Raw genomic sequence first — 18,313 nt, forward strand, 5'->3', positions numbered from 1 at the left:
AAATCTGCCATGTGGAGCCAGGCCTAAACCAGGAGGACGGGAAACCAGACGTAATCCCTGCTAAGCTTTTCCAGCTCTGGGGACTAAACTATTGCTACTAAAAGCAAAGACTCTCATTATGGGTTTTAAGATTTCTCTCGGCTTATCCCACCCTTCACCCCCTACTCCCTGTCACTGCCATTTTTCCTAGGCACAGAGTAAGTGCTCAATCAATAACATTGAGGGCTAGGTGTGGTGGTGTGCACCTGCAGTCCCAGCTACTCCGGACACTGAGGTGGGAGGATCACTTGAGCCCAGGAGATCAAGGCTGCAGTGAGCTGTGGTCACACCACTGCACTCCAGCCTGGGCGACAGAGCAAGACCCTGTCTCAGAATAAAATAAAGTTGACCTCAAAATAAAATAAAGTTGAAAAGGTTCTCAAGCTTGGTACTGACTTGCCACAGAGCAAATGGTCCAAGGCCATATCAAGAGGCCACACTGGCTCCTACCTCCAGGCAAGTCTCCTAAGTGGCTCCTCCTTCAGAAGCCAAAAGGTAAATATAGTGAAAAGAGCAACAGCTGGCAGTCAGGGAGGCCCAAGTTTGAACTCTGCTCCACAACATACTTGCTGTATGACTTCACAGCAAGTGACTTTATCTTCCCTCACTTCCATGTCCTCTTCTTATTCCTTTGAGGGTTGCTGTGAGAACTACATGAGATAATGAATGTAAATGTGACTGATAGAATTAATCGCATGTAGTGGATGCTCAATTAATGTTAGTTCCTTTCCTTTCCCCCTTCTCCTCAAAGGCCCCAGAAACTCAGTCTGCTTTCCTTTGCTTTTCAGAGCATCTACCCATCTGTCTTTCTTAAGAATTCAGCTCCCTTCCAGAGTGGGTTCAGTGGGACAATCTCCCCAGCTCCCCACTTCCCAAAATAAGTACACGGGTCCTTTTCATTGAAGGGTTTTACTGCTAATCACTCTGGGGAAAACAGAGGCAGGTTGGGGGAGGGATAACAAGTAACAAACATGGGGGAGTGTGAAGGTCCCTGGGTCATGGCTCCCTGAGGGTTTCCCTTTCATTTCTAAGGCGGGACCTCAGATCTCTTCTCCAGACCAAGGAGGCCTCTTCCATTGAGAAGGTCACTCCTCCCAGCCTAGAGATCTAGAAGCAAAGTTGGGGCACAACAGGTGGGAACTAGCAGGACACTGCAGTGCACTCCTACCTAAGCAGTTCACAGACAATTTGGAGAACCTTCAGACAATGACACCCATCTCATAGGTACTTCCTCAAAGGCCAGGGGGACTGCCGCCTTAATGACATGAGCATGTTCTGAGCCTACCCTATTTCTTTTTCACCCCAAGAAAGTGAAGCCAAGACTGGGTCCTCTGACTTTACAACATGAGAAATTGGCCTGGAGAGAGGCAAGGGTTTTTACTCCAGAGTCCCTTCTCAGGACTTCCTGAGATCCTGACTTCAGAGGCAATACAAAACCATTCTCCAAAGCGGGATGAAGGGCTCGAGGTCAAGGTAGCAGCAAAAGATGCTAAAGATCTTCCTCCAATAGGTTAGGGTCTCTCGCTCGCTCTCCCTCACTCTAAATGGGGCTCTCCTTCAGCTGGAATCTTTCCCAGCCTGCTCGCCCAAGTGAGTTTTCTGGTGGCGGATGAGATTCGAGCTCCGGGAGAAGTGTTTCCCACACACAGTGCACCGGTAGGGCTTCTCCCCTCTGTGGGTCCGCTGGTGTGCTCCAAAGTTGGAGATATCGCTGAAGGTCCGCCCACACTCAGTGCACTCATAAGGTCTCTCACCTGTGTGGGTGCGGTGATGCACGCCAAAGCTGGAGCTGTTGCTGAAGCTCTTCCCACACTCACAGCAAATGTAGGGTGCTGGTTCCAGGTGGGTCCGGTGATGCACAGCTAGCGTGGCGCTCTGGCTGAAGCTCTTGCCACAGATGTCACAGCGGTATGGCCGCTTGCCTAGGTGATCTTGCTGGTGCGTGGTGAGGTCTGAGTGCCGCCGAAAGCTCTCCTGACACTTGGGGCATTTGTAGTGTTTCTCTTCCAGGTGGATCCGCTCGTGCCGGATGCGGTTGGAGCTTCTCGAGAAGCTCTTGCCACATTCAGAACACTTGTAAGGCTTCTCACCAGTGTGGATCCGCTGGTGTGCTCTCAGGTTGGAGGTATTATTGAAGGTTTTGCCACACTGGGCACATATAAAGGGCTTCTCATCTGCCTCATGCCTTGGATGAGCAATGGGGTCCCCTAGCTCTCGAGCCGGGACAGTGACTTTCTGCCATGGCTTTTTTGGATGAGTTTCTTGCAGTTCATCCGACAGGCTCTCTTGCCCATGCTCCTTCTCCCCAGGTGAGATCCAAGAACCCTCTGAGTCATCCACTCTCCAAGGCTTACCCCCTTCCCCTTCCTCAGGCAGGTGTGGTTCTGGACTCTGCTCCTTCTCACTGCCCATCTCTGAACCCTGAGAATGAACACAAATGGCCAACACCTTTATTCTTTGGGTTGGGCCAGATCACAGGGAATCTTTTGTTCAGTTTGAAGGGTATACACCTTCCCCATGGGACCATCCATTAGAAATAACTTCAATCAACTGGAATACTTGGACAGAATACCTTTACTTGCTACCTTTTAAGCGACAAACTTTCAGAGATATTTAAAGCTACCCACCAGAGCAAAAATAAGGCACCGGCTTTGTTCACCACCACCAGGATGATATTTGTGCCATTTGAATAATGTCACTCTTCCTGAAACCACTAAGCAATGACAATGCAGACTATAATTTGTGGGCAAGTAAAAGAGCTTTCATTTTGGGATAAGTTCAATTTTTCTGCCTAACTGTAAGTTAACTGTAACTCTTTTTATGTTTAATCCTTTTTGAAAAACCTTCCTTAAAAGTATCCACTTATTTGCCTGCTTTCAAAATGAACAAAAGAAAACCTCTAAATCTTGAGGCTCTCTTAGATGACAAGGCCCAGCTTTGGCTTTTCTTGAGATTTCTGCCACTCTACCCCTCTCCAGACCACACCAGAATCTAGCAAGTAAACATCTGGGTTAATTCCTGGGACCTCCAGGACCTACGGTGGGGCCTGGGCTGTGTTTCTTCTGATCAGTCAGTGCCCTCCACTACATTCTCAAACACCACACAAAGCCCTGCCCATGCCCCCCACCCACACACGCATGCATGCACACAAGCAAGCAGAATCACACATACACACTCACACCATACACAAAGCCACATTCTCACGTGACAACAGTCATACTCACATACCAGACATACTCGGTCACATTCTCATACCACACACACAACAGCCACACACCTACACACCACACACAGCCAAACCTTATCACACCACACACATACACATTAGGTACACACTCACACCACATATAGCCACATACCACAGCCACACACATATATAGCTACATACATGTCTATACACATATACCCACATACCACACACAGACACACACATACCAAGTACACACAAAGATAAACACAGACACAGATACACAAACCACACTCCCCACACCCCACCCCAAAACTAAACACATAAGAGTGCCCAGTACAGGTCCTGATTTGTGCAAACATCAGTAAATGTGTGCTAAGCTGCACAGACTCCTTTGGGTTCCTACAGCCAAGGACAAGGAAAGCGTTGGGGGGAGAAGTACCTCTGATGAGAGTGGTAGCATTTCTTCTGGGCCTTGAAGAAATAACGACATTTCAGCAGAGTGGGCTGGTGAACAGAGTGACATGAACAAAGGGATGAGGGAGGGAAGCACAAACTATCATAGGACACTGATGATAGAAAATGAAAGACTGATAATTCCTTCAAGTCTGCAAGTATTTCTGGAAAAAAGAAACAGAATAAAGAAAGCGGTACTGACTACATTTAGGGTTGGATTACAACTGTGACACATACTATCTTTATCACTCTCTGCAAATTATTCAACCACTCTGAGCCTAAACTCCCTCATCACTAAAATTGTGATACCTACCCACACTACAAGACTTTGTATTAGAAAAAAAATGCCTGTAATACTCAGCAGAGTGTGTGACACATGCTGTCATTCAGCAAATGGCAGCTGCTGTTAGAACTGCTGAAGACACTACATCCAGGCCCTGTGAAGAATACAAGAAAAAGATCTTTTAAATGATCTCGTTAAGAAAAAACTTTTAACTTAAAAATAGCATAAAACTGTATATAACGTTGTAAAAGGTGAAATACAGACAGAACCTCAACTCTTTAAGAACCAGAGATTGACAAGCTTTTTCTGTAAAGGGCCAGATAATATTTAGTAAATATTTATGGCCATGGGATATCTGCTGTAACTATTCAATTCTGCCACTGTATCATGAATCATGAAAGCAGCCATAGACAAGACATAAAGGAATGTGTGGCTGTGTTCTAATAAAACTTTATTTAAAGCAACAGGAGGTGAGCTGTAGTTTACCAATCCCTGTTAGTGTTCTTGAAGAATTTAGATAAGAATATGAAAAATAATTGATTTGCTTTCCAAAAATGCAAGTAAACATGAGAAACTATTCCTTGATACTTAGACACTGTTTCCTAACCATCCTTTAAAAAATTAAAATCACTCCCACACTCCCAGGCCCCCTGCCCCATAGCACATCTTACCTTCTGACATTCTCTTTATGTCTATCATTTATTGTCTGCTTCCCTAAAACATAAGTTCCATGAGAGCTGGTGTCTTTGTTTTTGTTTTTGTTTTTTTAAATTTACCAGTGTAACCAAGACTTCTAGAGTAGTGGCAGCCATATACAGTAGATCCTTCGTAAGTATTTGTTGAATGAGTTGAATAAAACACCAGCTCTGTCTTCATGGGACACAAGTAACCATGAACTGTCTCACCCACTTTTCCTCAGCAATCTCCTGATTCCTGCCTACTTTCTCCTTTATGCAGTCACAGAATCTTGTGCTTGGCTTATAGTGGTTTGCAACTACTAGTAGAACATGTCTGTTTCTATTAGTAGTTTATAAGCAACTTGAGGAAAGGGACTGGGTCATATTAGTAATCTCCTTCTGCAGCATAAAGCTGGGTGCTCAAATGTCTTTTGAATGTATAAGTGACAGGATGTGATCTTAATTCACGCCACCATCCCATCCCCCACCCCCTGCCCTGCTCCCATCTGACCTACAGCTACAGTATCTCACGCAATGAGCTATTCAGCCTCCACTCACTTCCAAAACTGCTATTCTGAGAACCTATAATTTACCAAGCTCCAGCTCTACCTGGGGCTGGATGCTAGGTCAATGTAAGAGCAAAAGGATTTAGGATTATGATTACCACTCACAGTTTGTGATACAGTGTAGTGAAACAGACGTGAACTCCAGAAATAGTCATACAATGTAGAAGGTTAAGTTCAGGGGCAGGAACTGTGCCTTAGTCACCTTTGTACCCACTCCTCAGTGTCTAACACAGCACCTGGCACATTATTAACATTTTTTTAAGCTCATATCAAGTGCTAAGCTGTGGACTACGCACCATATATGAATCATCTAATTTCACTTCACATTATCCTTATTTTAGAGATGAGAAAGCTGAGGCTCAGAGAAATTAAGTATCTTGCCCAAGGGCACACAGCAAGTAAGTGGCAGAACTGGGCCCTATGCCCATCACTTCAAAGTCAGTGCTTTTAACCATTACACTGGTACTGAAGGAAAAAAGGAGAGAAGACGGGAAGGAAGGAAATAAAAACAGTACCACTGAAGTTCACATGATACAGGTATATCTCCCTGATGAGATCAGGGCTGAGCAGTTTCATGGAAGAGTAGGTATTTGACCTAAGATTTGCAGGATGGGTAAGACTGGGACTTGCTGAGACAGAGAGCCAACTACCTACTGAGAAGACAGTGCAGCTGAAGTACAGAGGCATTTTCATATCACACTGCAGAGATCTGGGGGGAAAAGGGGTCTATTGAGCTTTGTCTTCCTGGCGGCTCAGCTGCACAGGGAGAAGCAAGGGTGGAAGGGGCTGAGAAGTGGTGAAGCGGCCAGGTCTAAGAAGAGCCAAGAAGACGGGGCTAGTGATCACAGATGATGAAGGTGAAGGGCCTAGGTTAAAGGGAAGGGGCCAAGCCATAGTGCGGTATGAAGGGCCGAAGCTACAGGTCTTTGGGGCCAAGTCAAGGGCTGCAGGGAGGAAGGGGAGAGAGGAGCTATGAAAGACCAAGAGCAAGGTGCTAACAGGGTAGTTGTACAGGGAAGCTAGATAACGGGTCAGAGAGAGAGGAGGACCAAGGAAGTCAGAGGGTCGCAGGAGATGGTCAGGGAAGAGGGAGCAAAGTCTGCCAGAAGTGTCATAGGGCCAGGGCCCAAGAGGCTGAGTTGTGTGTTGGGGGGCGGGGAGAAGCCAATGGCGGAGGCCCAAGGGGACAAGAGCTGGTTTCAGAGATTGCCGGCGGGTTTGGGGACGGAGGGGTGGGAGAGGAGGAGGGGCTGATCCTGAATGTATGGTCAGCGGCAGGAGGGCTGTATACTCAAACCCAACAGAAGGGCCGGGGAATGGGGTGGGGACAGCCACCTGGCTGCGTGGGCCGGGGGCCAGGGCCGAGGGTCGCGGCGGAGGGACCACAAGGCCCCTTGGCTTCCCACTCGGTCCAGGGAGCAAAGCAGCAGCATCCAAATCCTCGGTGAGAGGGAAGTGGCCGTGCACAGTTTCCCGCGAAGTCGTGTCCGCCTCCCCCCGCGACCTCGGGCGCAACCCGGACCCACCTCGCTCCCGCCGCTCGGTCAGGGACAGCGCCGCCTCTGTAGGCGAGGGAAGGAGCTGGAGCCGGAGCCGGAACCCAGGAAGGATCCGCCCTACTACTCCAGGATTGGTTTCTTAGGATAATTCTTTATTTCCATTGGCTACAATGACTGCCACAACTCAAGCGACCTGGCGGGACCGCCAATAAGCTTTGACCTCTGGCTAGCATGCTGGGAGTTGTAGTCCTAAGGAAGCGCGTAGACTCAGAGAAAACTTGCGAAGTTTAGAATGGAGCTGAAGAGACTGGGTTCCGTCCTAAGGTGGGATTTCTTTCCGTGCTCGCGCGTTCAACCCCAAGTCTCAGGGCTACTCGTCTGGGAAGTTGTAGAATCTGTATAGCTAACCTACACAACCTCCAAAGGGGCACGTACTCAAATTTCCTTCTTTACTTTGAGTTGGTAACGCTTGACCGCCCTGTAGACGTCCAATGAAGCCTAGAGTCTGGCACCTCACTCAAGGTTTATAACTTAAAATCAAAGAAGGGTAGAGCTGGAAGGGAGTTTAAAGATAAAATAACCCAACCTCCTTATCGGAGAAGCTAAAAGTACCCTGTTCAAGGATCAACCTCCAGGTTTCCCAGCGCCCCTGAGCAGGGATTTTCCCGGGTTCCGCATGCATCCCTAATTAAGCCTGACACTTGTTCATCAATCCAGACACAACAAGATCACCAAAGTATCTAGGACTAGTTTTTGTTCAGGTTTAATTTTTTTAAATAAAGGCTAATGAAATACATAAACTACAGGCTTCTCGTATCTGCACAATGTTTCAGTGCAAAGAACAAGGAGCATTGCCTTCAGAGCTAGATAAACCAAGTATAAAACTCTGGCTCTACCACCTAGCCATTTGGAGTACCAACTTCCTCCCCCATAAACTCCCTGGCAGAAGTACTGTAAGGATATTATGTATACATTCATATATTCTCATGCATGTGTATGTGTATACATATATACATACATATATATGTATGTATGTTGTATATAGTTGTAAGGTTATAATACATATATTGAGGTTATTTCTTGATGACATTAACATTCAAATCAATAGACTGATATGTATATACATATATACATGTATAACACACGTGTATATACAGGCATACATGTGAATATGTATTATACATACACATGTATATATGTGTATACATATACACATGCATACATGCTAAATACATGTATATATATACATATACGCCTATATAATACAGATATGTATATATACACATACATATATACATGTGTATATGTGTATGTATGCATATGTGTGTACATTATATGTATATTCATGTATGTATGTGTATATGTATGTATGTATTCTGCCTCCACAAGCTGACAATGTGAGTTAGTTGTTTTTGTTTTTGTTTTTCTTATACTTTAAGTTTTAGGGTACATGTGCATAATGTGCAGGTTTGTTACATATGTATCCATGTGCCATGTTGGTGTGCTGCACCCATTAACTCGTCATTTGAGTTAGTTTTAAGATTGGGATATTCAGGAATGCATGTTTGGAACTGAATATGGTTGAGTAAAATATGTGTGCCTGATGAACACTATTTGTTTATAAATTGATAAAATACTAGAGAGCAGACTCAGGAATAAAACTATGACTTTAGTATGAACGGTGGCTAAACCTTGCCTTGGGGGACTCAAAGCTCTTTGGAAACCAATCTCTTACCTTCCCCACAACTCCTCATTCGCAATGAAAATAACAGCATACCAAAACACAAATACTAAACTTTTATTGTAAAACTGTACAAAAGCAAACAATTCCACTGAGTCACTGTGATAGTTAATCTTATGTATCAACTTAACTGGGTCACAAAATGCCCAGCTATTTGGTCAAACATTATTCTGAGTGTTCCTGCGAGGGTGTTTCTCAATGGCATTAACATTCAAATCAGTAGACTGAGTAATGCAGACTGTCCTCCCAAATGTGGGCGGGCCTCACTGAATCAGTTGAAGGCCTGAATAGAACAAAAGAGCTAACTCTGCCCTGACTAAGAGAATTTTTCCTGCCTAATAGCCTTTGGACAGGGCCATCAGCTTTTTCCCTGCCTTCAGACTTGAATTAAACATCATCTCTTCCTTGGTGTCAAGCCTGCTGCCATCAGACTGGAACTAAACCATCAGCTCTCATGGGACTCCATCTTGCTGACTTACCCTGCAGATCTTGGGATTTAACCACCTCCATAATCATGTGAACCAATTCCTTCTAATAACCACCGCCCCCCTACCCCAGTATGTATTGATTCTGTTTCTCTGGAAAACCTTGACTAATACAGGAAGTAACGGAGAACTTCTGACAAACAGAAAGATACAGTTTCTGTTGGATAGAACTGTGTATTCATCTGCAAACTGATAACCAGTATCTCCACGATTAGGCCAGATCACATATGTGGTGTGACTTGAAAGTGACTAGGCTTCTGCAATACACACCCAAAAATCAAGGTCATTATTTCATCTTCACACCTAGTCTACCAGCTTCCTATTTGAAATCAATACTCTCCAACCTAAGAGGCTGTTTGCTACACAAATACTGAAGTATTGCAGTACAATGGTCTTGTGGGGAAAAAAAAGCTTCTACGTTGGTGGTTAAAACTGCCACTTTTTCTAGTTGGGCCTCTCTGAATCTCAGAAAGGGTTGGCACAACAGATTGATTCATAAGACAGTCACAACAGACTCAACAGACTGAGCCTCTGAAGGTCTGGGCCAAGGTCAGAGGGCAATATACAGCTGAGTTCTCTGCAGCTGTGCTTCCCAGCTCCCTGATGTGCTCCTGGGGCTTTTCAGGATTATAGCAACTGTGTTTAAAGTCGCTGTACCTAGTTATCATCAACAGGCAGATTAGCTTTTGAAAGCATGTACATTAGCTCTGGATATCACCAAACTATGTTGTAAACAGCATCAAGAAAACAGAAAAGGATGGTATGTTTTACTCATCAGCCTTCCCCAACTCATTCCTGAAGAAAGAGGGAAAGAGTGAGTGGTCTAAAACATGCTTGCTTTTAGAAAGCTGACTTTGGGGGGCAGAGGTCAGAACTGAGAGAGAGAAAGAGAGAAAGGCAGTCCTCAATGGGATAAGTAAGAAGTCAGGGACTGGGGGCCATAACTTCTTGACTAAAGCTTGAGGGCAGGATGAGGCAGAGAAAGTGTCTTCTAAATAACCCCTGGAGTAGAGAACTCTTTTCCCTGAACCTGTGCTGTATCTTGGTAACACATATTCAACATCTCCACCTACACCTAAACTGATTGTTTGGTTTCCAGGAATCCTCCCTCCAGGTCACTGGGAACTTCAATTCCTTAGAAGAAATATAAGCTTCAGAACTGAGTCCTGGGAGAAAAGTGGTACAAATAGAAACCACAAAAGGGTCTCAATTTGGGTTAAGGTGAAGAGATGTTCCATAATCGTGGGGTTGGGCCAGGCGACTGAAGTCCATGGTGCTGGGCTGGATGGTGATGGGAGCAGGTAGTGTGGCATATCCCTAAAAAGAAGGAACCTTGAGCCCCTGAAGGGCTGGGCCAAGGTCAGAAGGCAAAGACAGGATTATATCCTTCAGCTCTGGGGCCTTCGGGGGCAGTAAGGAAGAGTTCACCTTCAGGGACACATCTCCATTAGCATGGCCTTTACCTTCTGGCTTGGGGACAATTGATTCCTCTGATTTGTGTAGTTCTGAACAAATAACTAGAGGTGCTGTGTTTTTTCCTCCATCATGAAGGCAAGGTTCAAAGAAAGGGCGAAGGGGGCCAGAGAAATTATGGGTGAAAGTAAAGATGTGAGACTTGTCAGTCACATTGTAGAAAGAGATGACTCCTGCTTCATAGTCCAGGAAAATCCCCACACACCGTGGAGGCTCTTTAAGGCGGAAGGGGGTCTGCGGGGATGTGAGAGCTTCATACTCATTCCCACGACTCTGTCGCAGAAGCCAGTGTCCATTGGCAGGTGAGGCAGTAACCTTCCCCTTCCTGCTCACTGACTCACTACATACCCCAAGAATCCATTTGGTCTTGTCTCCTACATACACCTCCCAGTAGTGGCAGCCAGTCGTGAAGTACTCAGAGCCTAGGATGCTGACAACGAAATCAAATCTCTGGGGGTTGTCAGGTACAGGCTGCCGTCTGTCTCCAAGCCTTACACATCTTTGGTCCTCAGAAAGGATGAGTTTGGGATGTGCTGTGTCTGGGTCCAGGGTCACTGCCACTGCAAAGAGACACAGACAGGTGAGGCTTGGAAGCCTAGGTCTTAAGGGATTTGGGGATGGCTTTGGAGGGAAAAAGAATCTTTAGGTCTGCCATCACTGTCATTAGCCCATTTTAGTTCATGGATTCCCGCCCCTACCATGTGTACTGGAACCAGAGAATATTCTTTTTCAAAGAATAGGTCTCCTTGTCGATTACTAAGTAATAGAAGAAAAAGTTCTTCTTCATCTGTCTGTGAAGCTACCTTAATCCTTAGGAAATAACTACCTGCTATGATTTAAGTGTGTCCCTCAAAAGTTCACGTGTTGGAATCTTAATCTCTCATTGCTGCAGTGTTCAGAGGTAGGGCTTAGTGGGAGGTGTTTGGGTCCCTCACAAAGGGATGAATGCAGTTTTCACAAGACTGGGTTTATTTCTCTAGAGAGCGGGTTATGATAAAGCAGGTCAGGGCACTTTGTCTCCTCTCTGCTTTTGCAGGCACTCACTTGCCCTTCTGTTCTTCCAGAAGCAACTATCACCATACTATGAAGTAGCACAAGCCCTTCACCAGATACAGTCGCCCAACCTTGGACCATCCAGCCCCAAGAACCATGAGCTAAATAAACCTCTTTCCTTGATCAATTACTCAGTCTTGGGTATTCTGTTATAGTGACAGAAAACAGAGTAAGACACCATCTTTGTCTTTGATGTTCCAAAATAATCAAATGTGTGATGATAAATACAGGGTTTGTTGTTAGATCCTATAGCCACATAGCATGTTTGAATCCCAGCTCTGCCACATGCTAGTTATGTGATCTTGGGCTTGTTATTCATCTCTGAACCTTAGTTTCCTCATCTGTAAAATGGAAATAGTAACAGAACCTGTGTTGTAGAGCTATTGTGCAGACTTGATGACCTAACGATATAGTGCCTCATTCCTACAGTGAGTGCATGATGTTCATTTTGTCACTTAAAATTATTACTTATAATTATCTGCTTTATTTTATTTTATTTTATTTTATTTATTTGAGGCAGGGTCTCACTATGTTTCCCAGGATGAAATGCAGTAGGTATTCATGGGCATGCAGTCATAACACACTACAGCCTTGAATTCCTGGCCTCAGGTGAACCTCCCACTGCAGCCTCCCAAGTAGGTAGGACTAAATTATTATTTTTAAATGCTAATATAGAGAGAAGGAGTCTTCCTTAAAATTGTGGATTATGCATGTCACAGTGAGTCTCCTTCCTTCCCCAAATACAGGAAACAGGTTCTTCTTGGAGAGTTAAGTCCATAAACCATACGCAGTTGTGGTGGCAATAAGCCAGGCTGTAAATGTGAGACAGAAGGGTTTGTAAGTTCCCAGAATTCCAGCCAAGGTGACCTAGAGTTCTCTTGAGTGGCCAACTCATAATTTGTTGTACTCTGCCTGAAGGAAGACGGTGTGAACAGGAGGAGGATAAAAGCCTAGAAAATTGATAAGGATCCCAAAGCAGTGAAAAAAACAGATCCCATTTGAACAGCAGCAAAAAATCCAAACTATTTAGGAATACATTGAAAGAGAGGTGCAAATGTTTTCATAATGTATATTGTTGAGGCATCTGCTCAACCCATTCCCTTCTTCTCTGAGAATCTCAATCACCACGCCTGAGCAAATTGGTCTGCAGAGAAAGAAGAAAAAGCATATATGTAGAAAGAGGCAGAAGCAGTGGCTATTTATCTGGTTGTGGGATAGGAAGGACTTCCCAAACCTGAAAGCATGTAAGAGACTACACAGAAAAAGATGAATGAATTTGACTACGTAAAAATAAAACACTTATGCATTAGAAAAATACTATAAGGAAGTCCAAATGAAAAATAATTGGTGACAAGGCCGGGCGCGGTGGCTCACGCCTGTAATCCCAGCACTTTGGGAGGCCGAGGTGGGTGGATCACGAGGTCAGGAGATCGAGACCACGGTGAAACCCCGTCTCTACTAAAAATACAAAAAATTAGCTGGGCACGGTGGTGGGCGCCTGTAGTCCCAGCTACTCGGGAGGCTGAGGCAGGAGAATGGCGTGAACCCGGGAGGCAGAGCTTGCAGTGAGCCGAGATCGCGCCACTGCACTCCAGTCTGGGCGACAGCGAGACTCTGTCTCAAAAAAAAAAAAAAAAAGAAAAATAATTGGTGACAAATATGACAAAGAGCTAATATACTTTATCTAGAAAGAGTCTTCACAAATCAAAAAATAGCCCAAATAGAACAGGGACAAGTCACACAAAGAAGAAATACAAATAACTGATAAACATAGGAAAAATCTCAAAAATCACAGAAAACCCTTAAGAAGACCAAACCTAATATTTATCAGTGCTCTAAAAGAGGGGATACTTTCTAAATCGAAATATGACCTCAAGATCGATCACAAAGATTTTTTTAATTTGATAGGCAGATACACAGATTTGATTTAAAAATTTTTAAATTACATGCATTCCAGAGGAATGGAACAAAATCTAAGGTTACAAAGCCATAAGGAGGATGTGCTCTGAAATATGGACCTATTTGATTGGTATAACTTACCAAAATGCAACCGGGCTCTTCTCCAGCCTGAAAAATGAGAAAAGGGGATCATTAAAGCACTGGAGACATCAAGAACTCCCGTAGGGTGGTGGTCAAATGTGGAGAAAGTGCATCTCACCTGAGTTTGCTGCAGCTCTTTTCAACTCTGTGAAAGAAGAAACAAGGGGAATGAGCTACCACTGCAAATATTAGGGCAACAGGAGATAAGTTGGTACGAAGTTACAAGAACATGGGAAACTTACTCAGTTCACTCCGGAGTTTCTCTAAAGAATGAAAACGATTTGGCAAATCAGAAGGAGGGCCTCTATGTAGAGGCCCTCCCATAATGCTACGGTCCCATCCCAACCACGAGCAGATAGATGCTCAATAGCCATACCCTGGAACTTCCCCAGAAGAGTTTGCAAAAGCAATAGATTCCAGCTGTGGACCATGGGAGTATCCCCAGAGATACTGCACAGGATCAGCAAATTCCTATGTGAGCCAAACCTTATCTGCAGGCTAAATAAATAACACATCTCACACCTACAGGTAATGACAACATAAATGTATGTAGATGTTGTAGGAAATATTACTTCATTTAAAACTTATCACTGAGTATTGGACTTTGTGATCATGTATATTTTCTCAATGTAATAATAATGCATAGATATGTCACATGTCTAGAGATTTATTTTTATTTTTATTTTGAGACGGAGTTTCGCTCTCGTTGCTCAGGCTGGAGTAAAATGGTGCAATCTCGGCTCACTGCAACCTCCGCCTCCCGGGTTCAAGCGATTCTCCTGCCCCAGCCTCCCAAGTAGCTGGGATTACAGGCATGCACCACCACACCCAGCTAATTTTGTATTTTTAATAGAGATGGGGTTTCACAATGTTGTCAGGCTGGTCTCTAACTCCTGACCTCAAGTGATCCACCCACCTTGGCCTCCCAAAGTGCTGGAATTACAGGCGTGAGCCACTGCACCTGGCCAGATTTTTTTTTTAATGTTAAAAAGAAGTCCTCACACATGAATGATGGAGAAGTACTGCTCCAGCATATTCAGTTCAATGAGGATCCTGTCCTCCTGGACCCCATCTAAGGAAATGTCATGCCTGGGTGATAAAAGGGACTTCCAGGTGGCTTCACCTATGGGAGGTGCATCTATCTCTTCTTGGTGAAATGTTTTCCATTTAAAGACTAAATAACAGTTGTGCAGGAAAGAGGGGCACAGAATACTTGAGAAAAGAGGCCTTTGAGAGCCAAGAAAGCCCCAGTCCCCACGGCTTGAATTACCAGTACCCCCTCCCTTCTGCCCCAGGAAGTGAAACTGAGATGCTCATCCTAAAGCAAAGGTGTCAGCAGAAGGAGCTTGTGCCATGGATGAGGAGCAGAACTTACTGAGAGCTTTATGGAGTTTTCCTAAAAACCAGAAAGAGAGAGAAGAGTGAGTGATCAGATCCTGCCTCTTTTTCCTCGGAGCTGCGGAAGCCTCATCACTCCACCCCACAAGATTAAAATGATGGTGACGCTTCTATGTCCCTAGTCCAGCTCCGTGTCCCAGAGTTCAGACCCATAAATCTGATGGTGCTGGTGACACTGTCCCAGTGACCCAGCCTGCCCGGGACTTTGGTTCCTCCTTCCCCTTCCCCTCCTTTTCATCTGTCTGGTTTCATTTCTGCTGTCTGCCTGAGTGTTTCTATATGTTTGTAACTGTGGTACATGAGTGTATGCACTGCTCTCCTTTTATAGCCCACAGTTTATGGTATCTAAGGTGTAAAATTAGCTAAAGGCCTAGCATGAACTTGTTAATATGGCTTTATTATTCTCTACAGTAACTCCCCTGAGGTTATAAATTTCACAAATTGGAGGACCCAGAAGATTTGGGGACATATGTATATGAGACATGTTTCCGGGGAGTACTTGCGGCTTCTCTGGAGGGCCATGTGGCCCACATTTCCTCCTACCCAGCATTGGCCCTGCTGGACAATTGAAGTTATACATCCTGAGTCCACCACCAGTGCCTGTGCTAAGGGCTGGGCACGTGTTAGGCATTAGGCATTAGGCATTGGAGCAATGCAGCCGAATACGACACAGCTCGTAAGGAGCTTATGGTTTATTGTTACCATCTCCACTACTAACAGCTTCCATTTACTGTCTTCTGTGCTTATACTGAAGTAGGCACTGAATGCTCTCAATAATGTGAGGTGCCTAGAATTATTATTGCCATTTTATATGGGGGTAGTCTGAGGTTCAGAGGGACACAAAATTTGCCCAAGGTCTTCCAGCTAGTAAGTGACCAAGGAGGTAGGGTTCAATCTAAGTCTGTCTGACTCCTGAGTCGGATGCCCTCGCCCTTACCCACACTGTTCCCTCCCCGCTTGAGCAGAACAGCCAGTGTCTGCCAGATACACGCCACACTTGCACCGGCTTGGAGGAAATGTAAGGAGGGAAGAGAGGAGACACTGAAATCATTGAATCTGGAGTCATCTGAGCCAGTGACTTGTCTTCCCAGATAGACTTCAACAAGGTGTCCAACTCAGTGGCCCCCAGTAAATGTCAAATTAATGAAGACAAAATGGCAATAAGGAAAAGGAGTTCCAGGCACCGTGACAGATTTTTTTTTTTTAAGGTTGCCTCTTTTAACACTGAAAACAATCAGTAAGGGGAAGTTATCTGCATTTTGCTGATGAGGAAACCAAAACCTAAGTGGCAGACCAATGATCTGAGGTGTCACTGACCCCAGAGCCTAGGACCCTTCCTTTGTATCACACCACCTCTCTCTATGCAAAGGTTGTGTGGATTCTTGAAATTCCCATACATCCCATATGACCACATTAATATGCTTTTCAATAATATGTAGACTTCTTTTTAAAATGATTGGCGGAAAGGCTAATGAAGGGAGTTTATGGTAATCTAGGCCTATGAATTTTGACCTGGGCACCTCCTCACCCACTGCCACCAGCTCCATAGCCCCTTGACATTGCAAACTAGATTCCAGTAATATCAATGGAGGATATATGTGTGCATGTGTGTACAGTATTATAAAAACAGACTTATAATAATGACTGTCAACATTTACATAGAAAAATAAAGAATGTGTTTTTTGTTCCCTACCCCTTACTCTTTTACATCATTACCTTTTTCTTTAGCATGGTCTGAAAGAAGATTGTCTAGAGAAAGAAAGGAAAAGATAATGAGATTTTTTGCCACTGCCTTAAGGGTCCCTGATTCCCATTGATTTTACCTGCCCTTGGACTGGTCCAACTCTATCTTCACCTCCACCTCCCTGATCCGGTCTCTAATCAACTCTCATCTGGACAACAGAAATGGCAACCCAAATTGTCTCCCACATCCTGTCTTACTCCCTCTGGTCTCTACTAAACTCTGCAGCCAGAGAGAATTGTTTAGTTTTTTTTTTTTTTTTTTTAAAGTCTTGCTCTGCCGCCCTGGCTGGATTGCAGTGCACGATCTCGACTCACTGCAACCTCCGTCTCCAGGGTTCAAGCAATTCTCCTGTCTCAGTCTCCTGAGTAGCTGGGATTACGGGCACACACCACCGTCCTCCGCTAATTTTTGTATTTTTAGTAGAGACAGAGTTTCGCCATGTTAGGCTGGGCGTGAACTCCTGACCTCAGGTGTTCCACCCTCTTTAGCCTCCCAAAGTGCTGGGATTACAGGTGTGAGCCACCTCACCTGGCCAAGTTTTTCAAAGCACAATTCCATCTGATATTCCCATTCCTTGCTTTACCACTGCTCTTACGAGAATGACTAAAATCCTGAATGTGACCCACCAGGCCTCAGGAGGCCCAGCCCTGCCTAAGTCCCCAGCCTCACCCCTGCCACTTTTCCCCTCGCTCCTGCACCTCCTCAGTTCCCCAGTGAGTGCTGCTTTCCCCAACCATGCTTCTCTCTGAAGCTGTTCTTTCTGCGGTGGCTGGTTTTCCATTCCCTCTTCACTCATGACTTCTAGTCCTTCAGGACAAACTTCACACCCTAAACCCTCAAGCTTGGTTGGATCGTTCTGGTCATAGCCTTCAAAGAACCAGGAGCTTTCTTGTGTAGCGTTTGTACACATTTATTTGTGTAACTAATTCATCTCATTTCCCTGACTACACTGAAAGTTGCAGGAGGGCAAAAACTGTGTCTGCTTTTACTCACTATTGCATCCCCAGAATCTAGTATTGTCCAGGGCATTTGGCAGATAATTATCAAGTATTTGTTGAACAAATAGAAGCTTCCCCCATGTTCAACCTACTCGACTCCCACAGAATAAAATCAAGCAATGAGCTCACAGGCAAAAATCATTAAACATACAGGAAGGCAAAGCTATTACAAGTAAGAGGCAGTAAAAACTGGAAGCAATGGATTTAGACATTGCCACCATCACCAAGGATAGCAGATAATGGAATTTTCAGGAACAGAATCCAGGTTAGTGGGTATGGGGGCACAGAAATTAACAACAAAAGAAACATCTCCCCTGCCACCCAGCCAAAAACACTTACCCACCTCCGTCACATGTTCATAGAGAAGCTTCTCTAAAAGAGAGAAAGAAATGTCAGCTTAGCTTAGGAAGGGCTTTTTCTAACAGGCACAAGTGTCCCAAGATGCCCCAAGCTGCCTGAGTAGGACTGACTCCTTGTCACTACAGGTAAGCAGGCATGTGAAAGGATTAGAGAGTCTTCAAACCATCAGATAAGGGCAGGAGTGTTGGATTATGTGACTGTGACTTTCAAAGTCCCTTGCAGCCCTGAGATCTGTGAAATGTGACCATTTTTTATGAGAGTCTTATGCAATGGATATAATTGGATTTATTAAAAGGCTGTAATTAATTTCTTAG

At 44.7% G+C, this 18,313-nt stretch overlaps 2 protein-coding genes and 1 long non-coding RNA gene across 9 annotated transcripts in view; 1 reads left to right on the plus strand and 2 right to left on the minus strand.

The window, feature by feature from the left end:
• Positions 1–932: 932 nt before the first annotated feature.
• ZNF691 (zinc finger protein 691) lies at positions 933–6,803 on the minus strand. 3 transcript variants are annotated; one of them, XM_063627744.1, is made up of 4 exons: positions 6,735–6,803; positions 3,996–4,119; positions 3,669–3,733; positions 933–2,460 (listed from the first exon to the last, which is right to left on the minus strand). In XM_063627744.1, the coding sequence occupies exons 2-4, from the start codon at positions 4,066–4,068 to the stop codon at positions 1,597–1,599; spliced, it is 1,002 nt and encodes a 333-aa protein (XP_063483814.1). In that variant the 5' UTR covers positions 4,069–4,119; positions 6,735–6,803; the 3' UTR covers positions 933–1,596. The 3 variants fall into 3 exon arrangements, with proteins under 3 accessions (XP_063483814.1, XP_055111421.1, XP_055111422.1); XM_055255446.2 differs by lacking the exons at positions 3,669–3,733; positions 3,996–4,119 and having other exon boundaries at positions 6,735–6,800; XM_055255447.2 differs by lacking the exons at positions 3,669–3,733; positions 6,735–6,803 and having other exon boundaries at positions 3,996–6,631.
• Positions 6,623–11,589, plus strand: LOC134734576 (uncharacterized). The gene is made up of 2 exons (XR_010117692.1): positions 6,623–7,031; positions 8,791–11,589. It is a non-coding gene; the product is annotated as an uncharacterized lncRNA (long non-coding RNA).
• Positions 8,484–18,313, minus strand: part of ERMAP (erythroblast membrane associated protein (Scianna blood group)) — a 28,580-nt gene continuing 18,750 nt past the window's right edge. For 4 of the 5 annotated variants that reach the window (XM_055255442.2, XM_063627686.1, XM_055255443.2 and 1 more), the window contains 7 exons: positions 17,979–18,011; positions 16,614–16,646; positions 14,875–14,895; positions 13,742–13,762; positions 13,618–13,644; positions 13,500–13,526; positions 8,484–10,966 (listed from right to left, as the gene is read on the minus strand). In XM_055255442.2, the coding sequence (XP_055111417.1) occupies positions 10,251–10,966; positions 13,500–13,526; positions 13,618–13,644; positions 13,742–13,762; positions 14,875–14,895; positions 16,614–16,646; positions 17,979–18,011 (878 nt within the window). In that variant the 3' untranslated portion in view covers positions 8,484–10,250. The remainder of the gene's footprint in view (positions 10,967–13,499; positions 13,527–13,617; positions 13,645–13,741; positions 13,763–14,874; positions 14,896–16,613; positions 16,647–17,978; positions 18,012–18,313) is intronic. The other variant, XM_055255444.2, reaches the window with a different exon arrangement.

This window comes from Symphalangus syndactylus, chromosome 12, assembly GCF_028878055.3.
Source record: "Symphalangus syndactylus isolate Jambi chromosome 12, NHGRI_mSymSyn1-v2.1_pri, whole genome shotgun sequence".
Lineage (NCBI taxonomy): Eukaryota > Metazoa > Chordata > Mammalia > Primates > Hylobatidae > Symphalangus > Symphalangus syndactylus.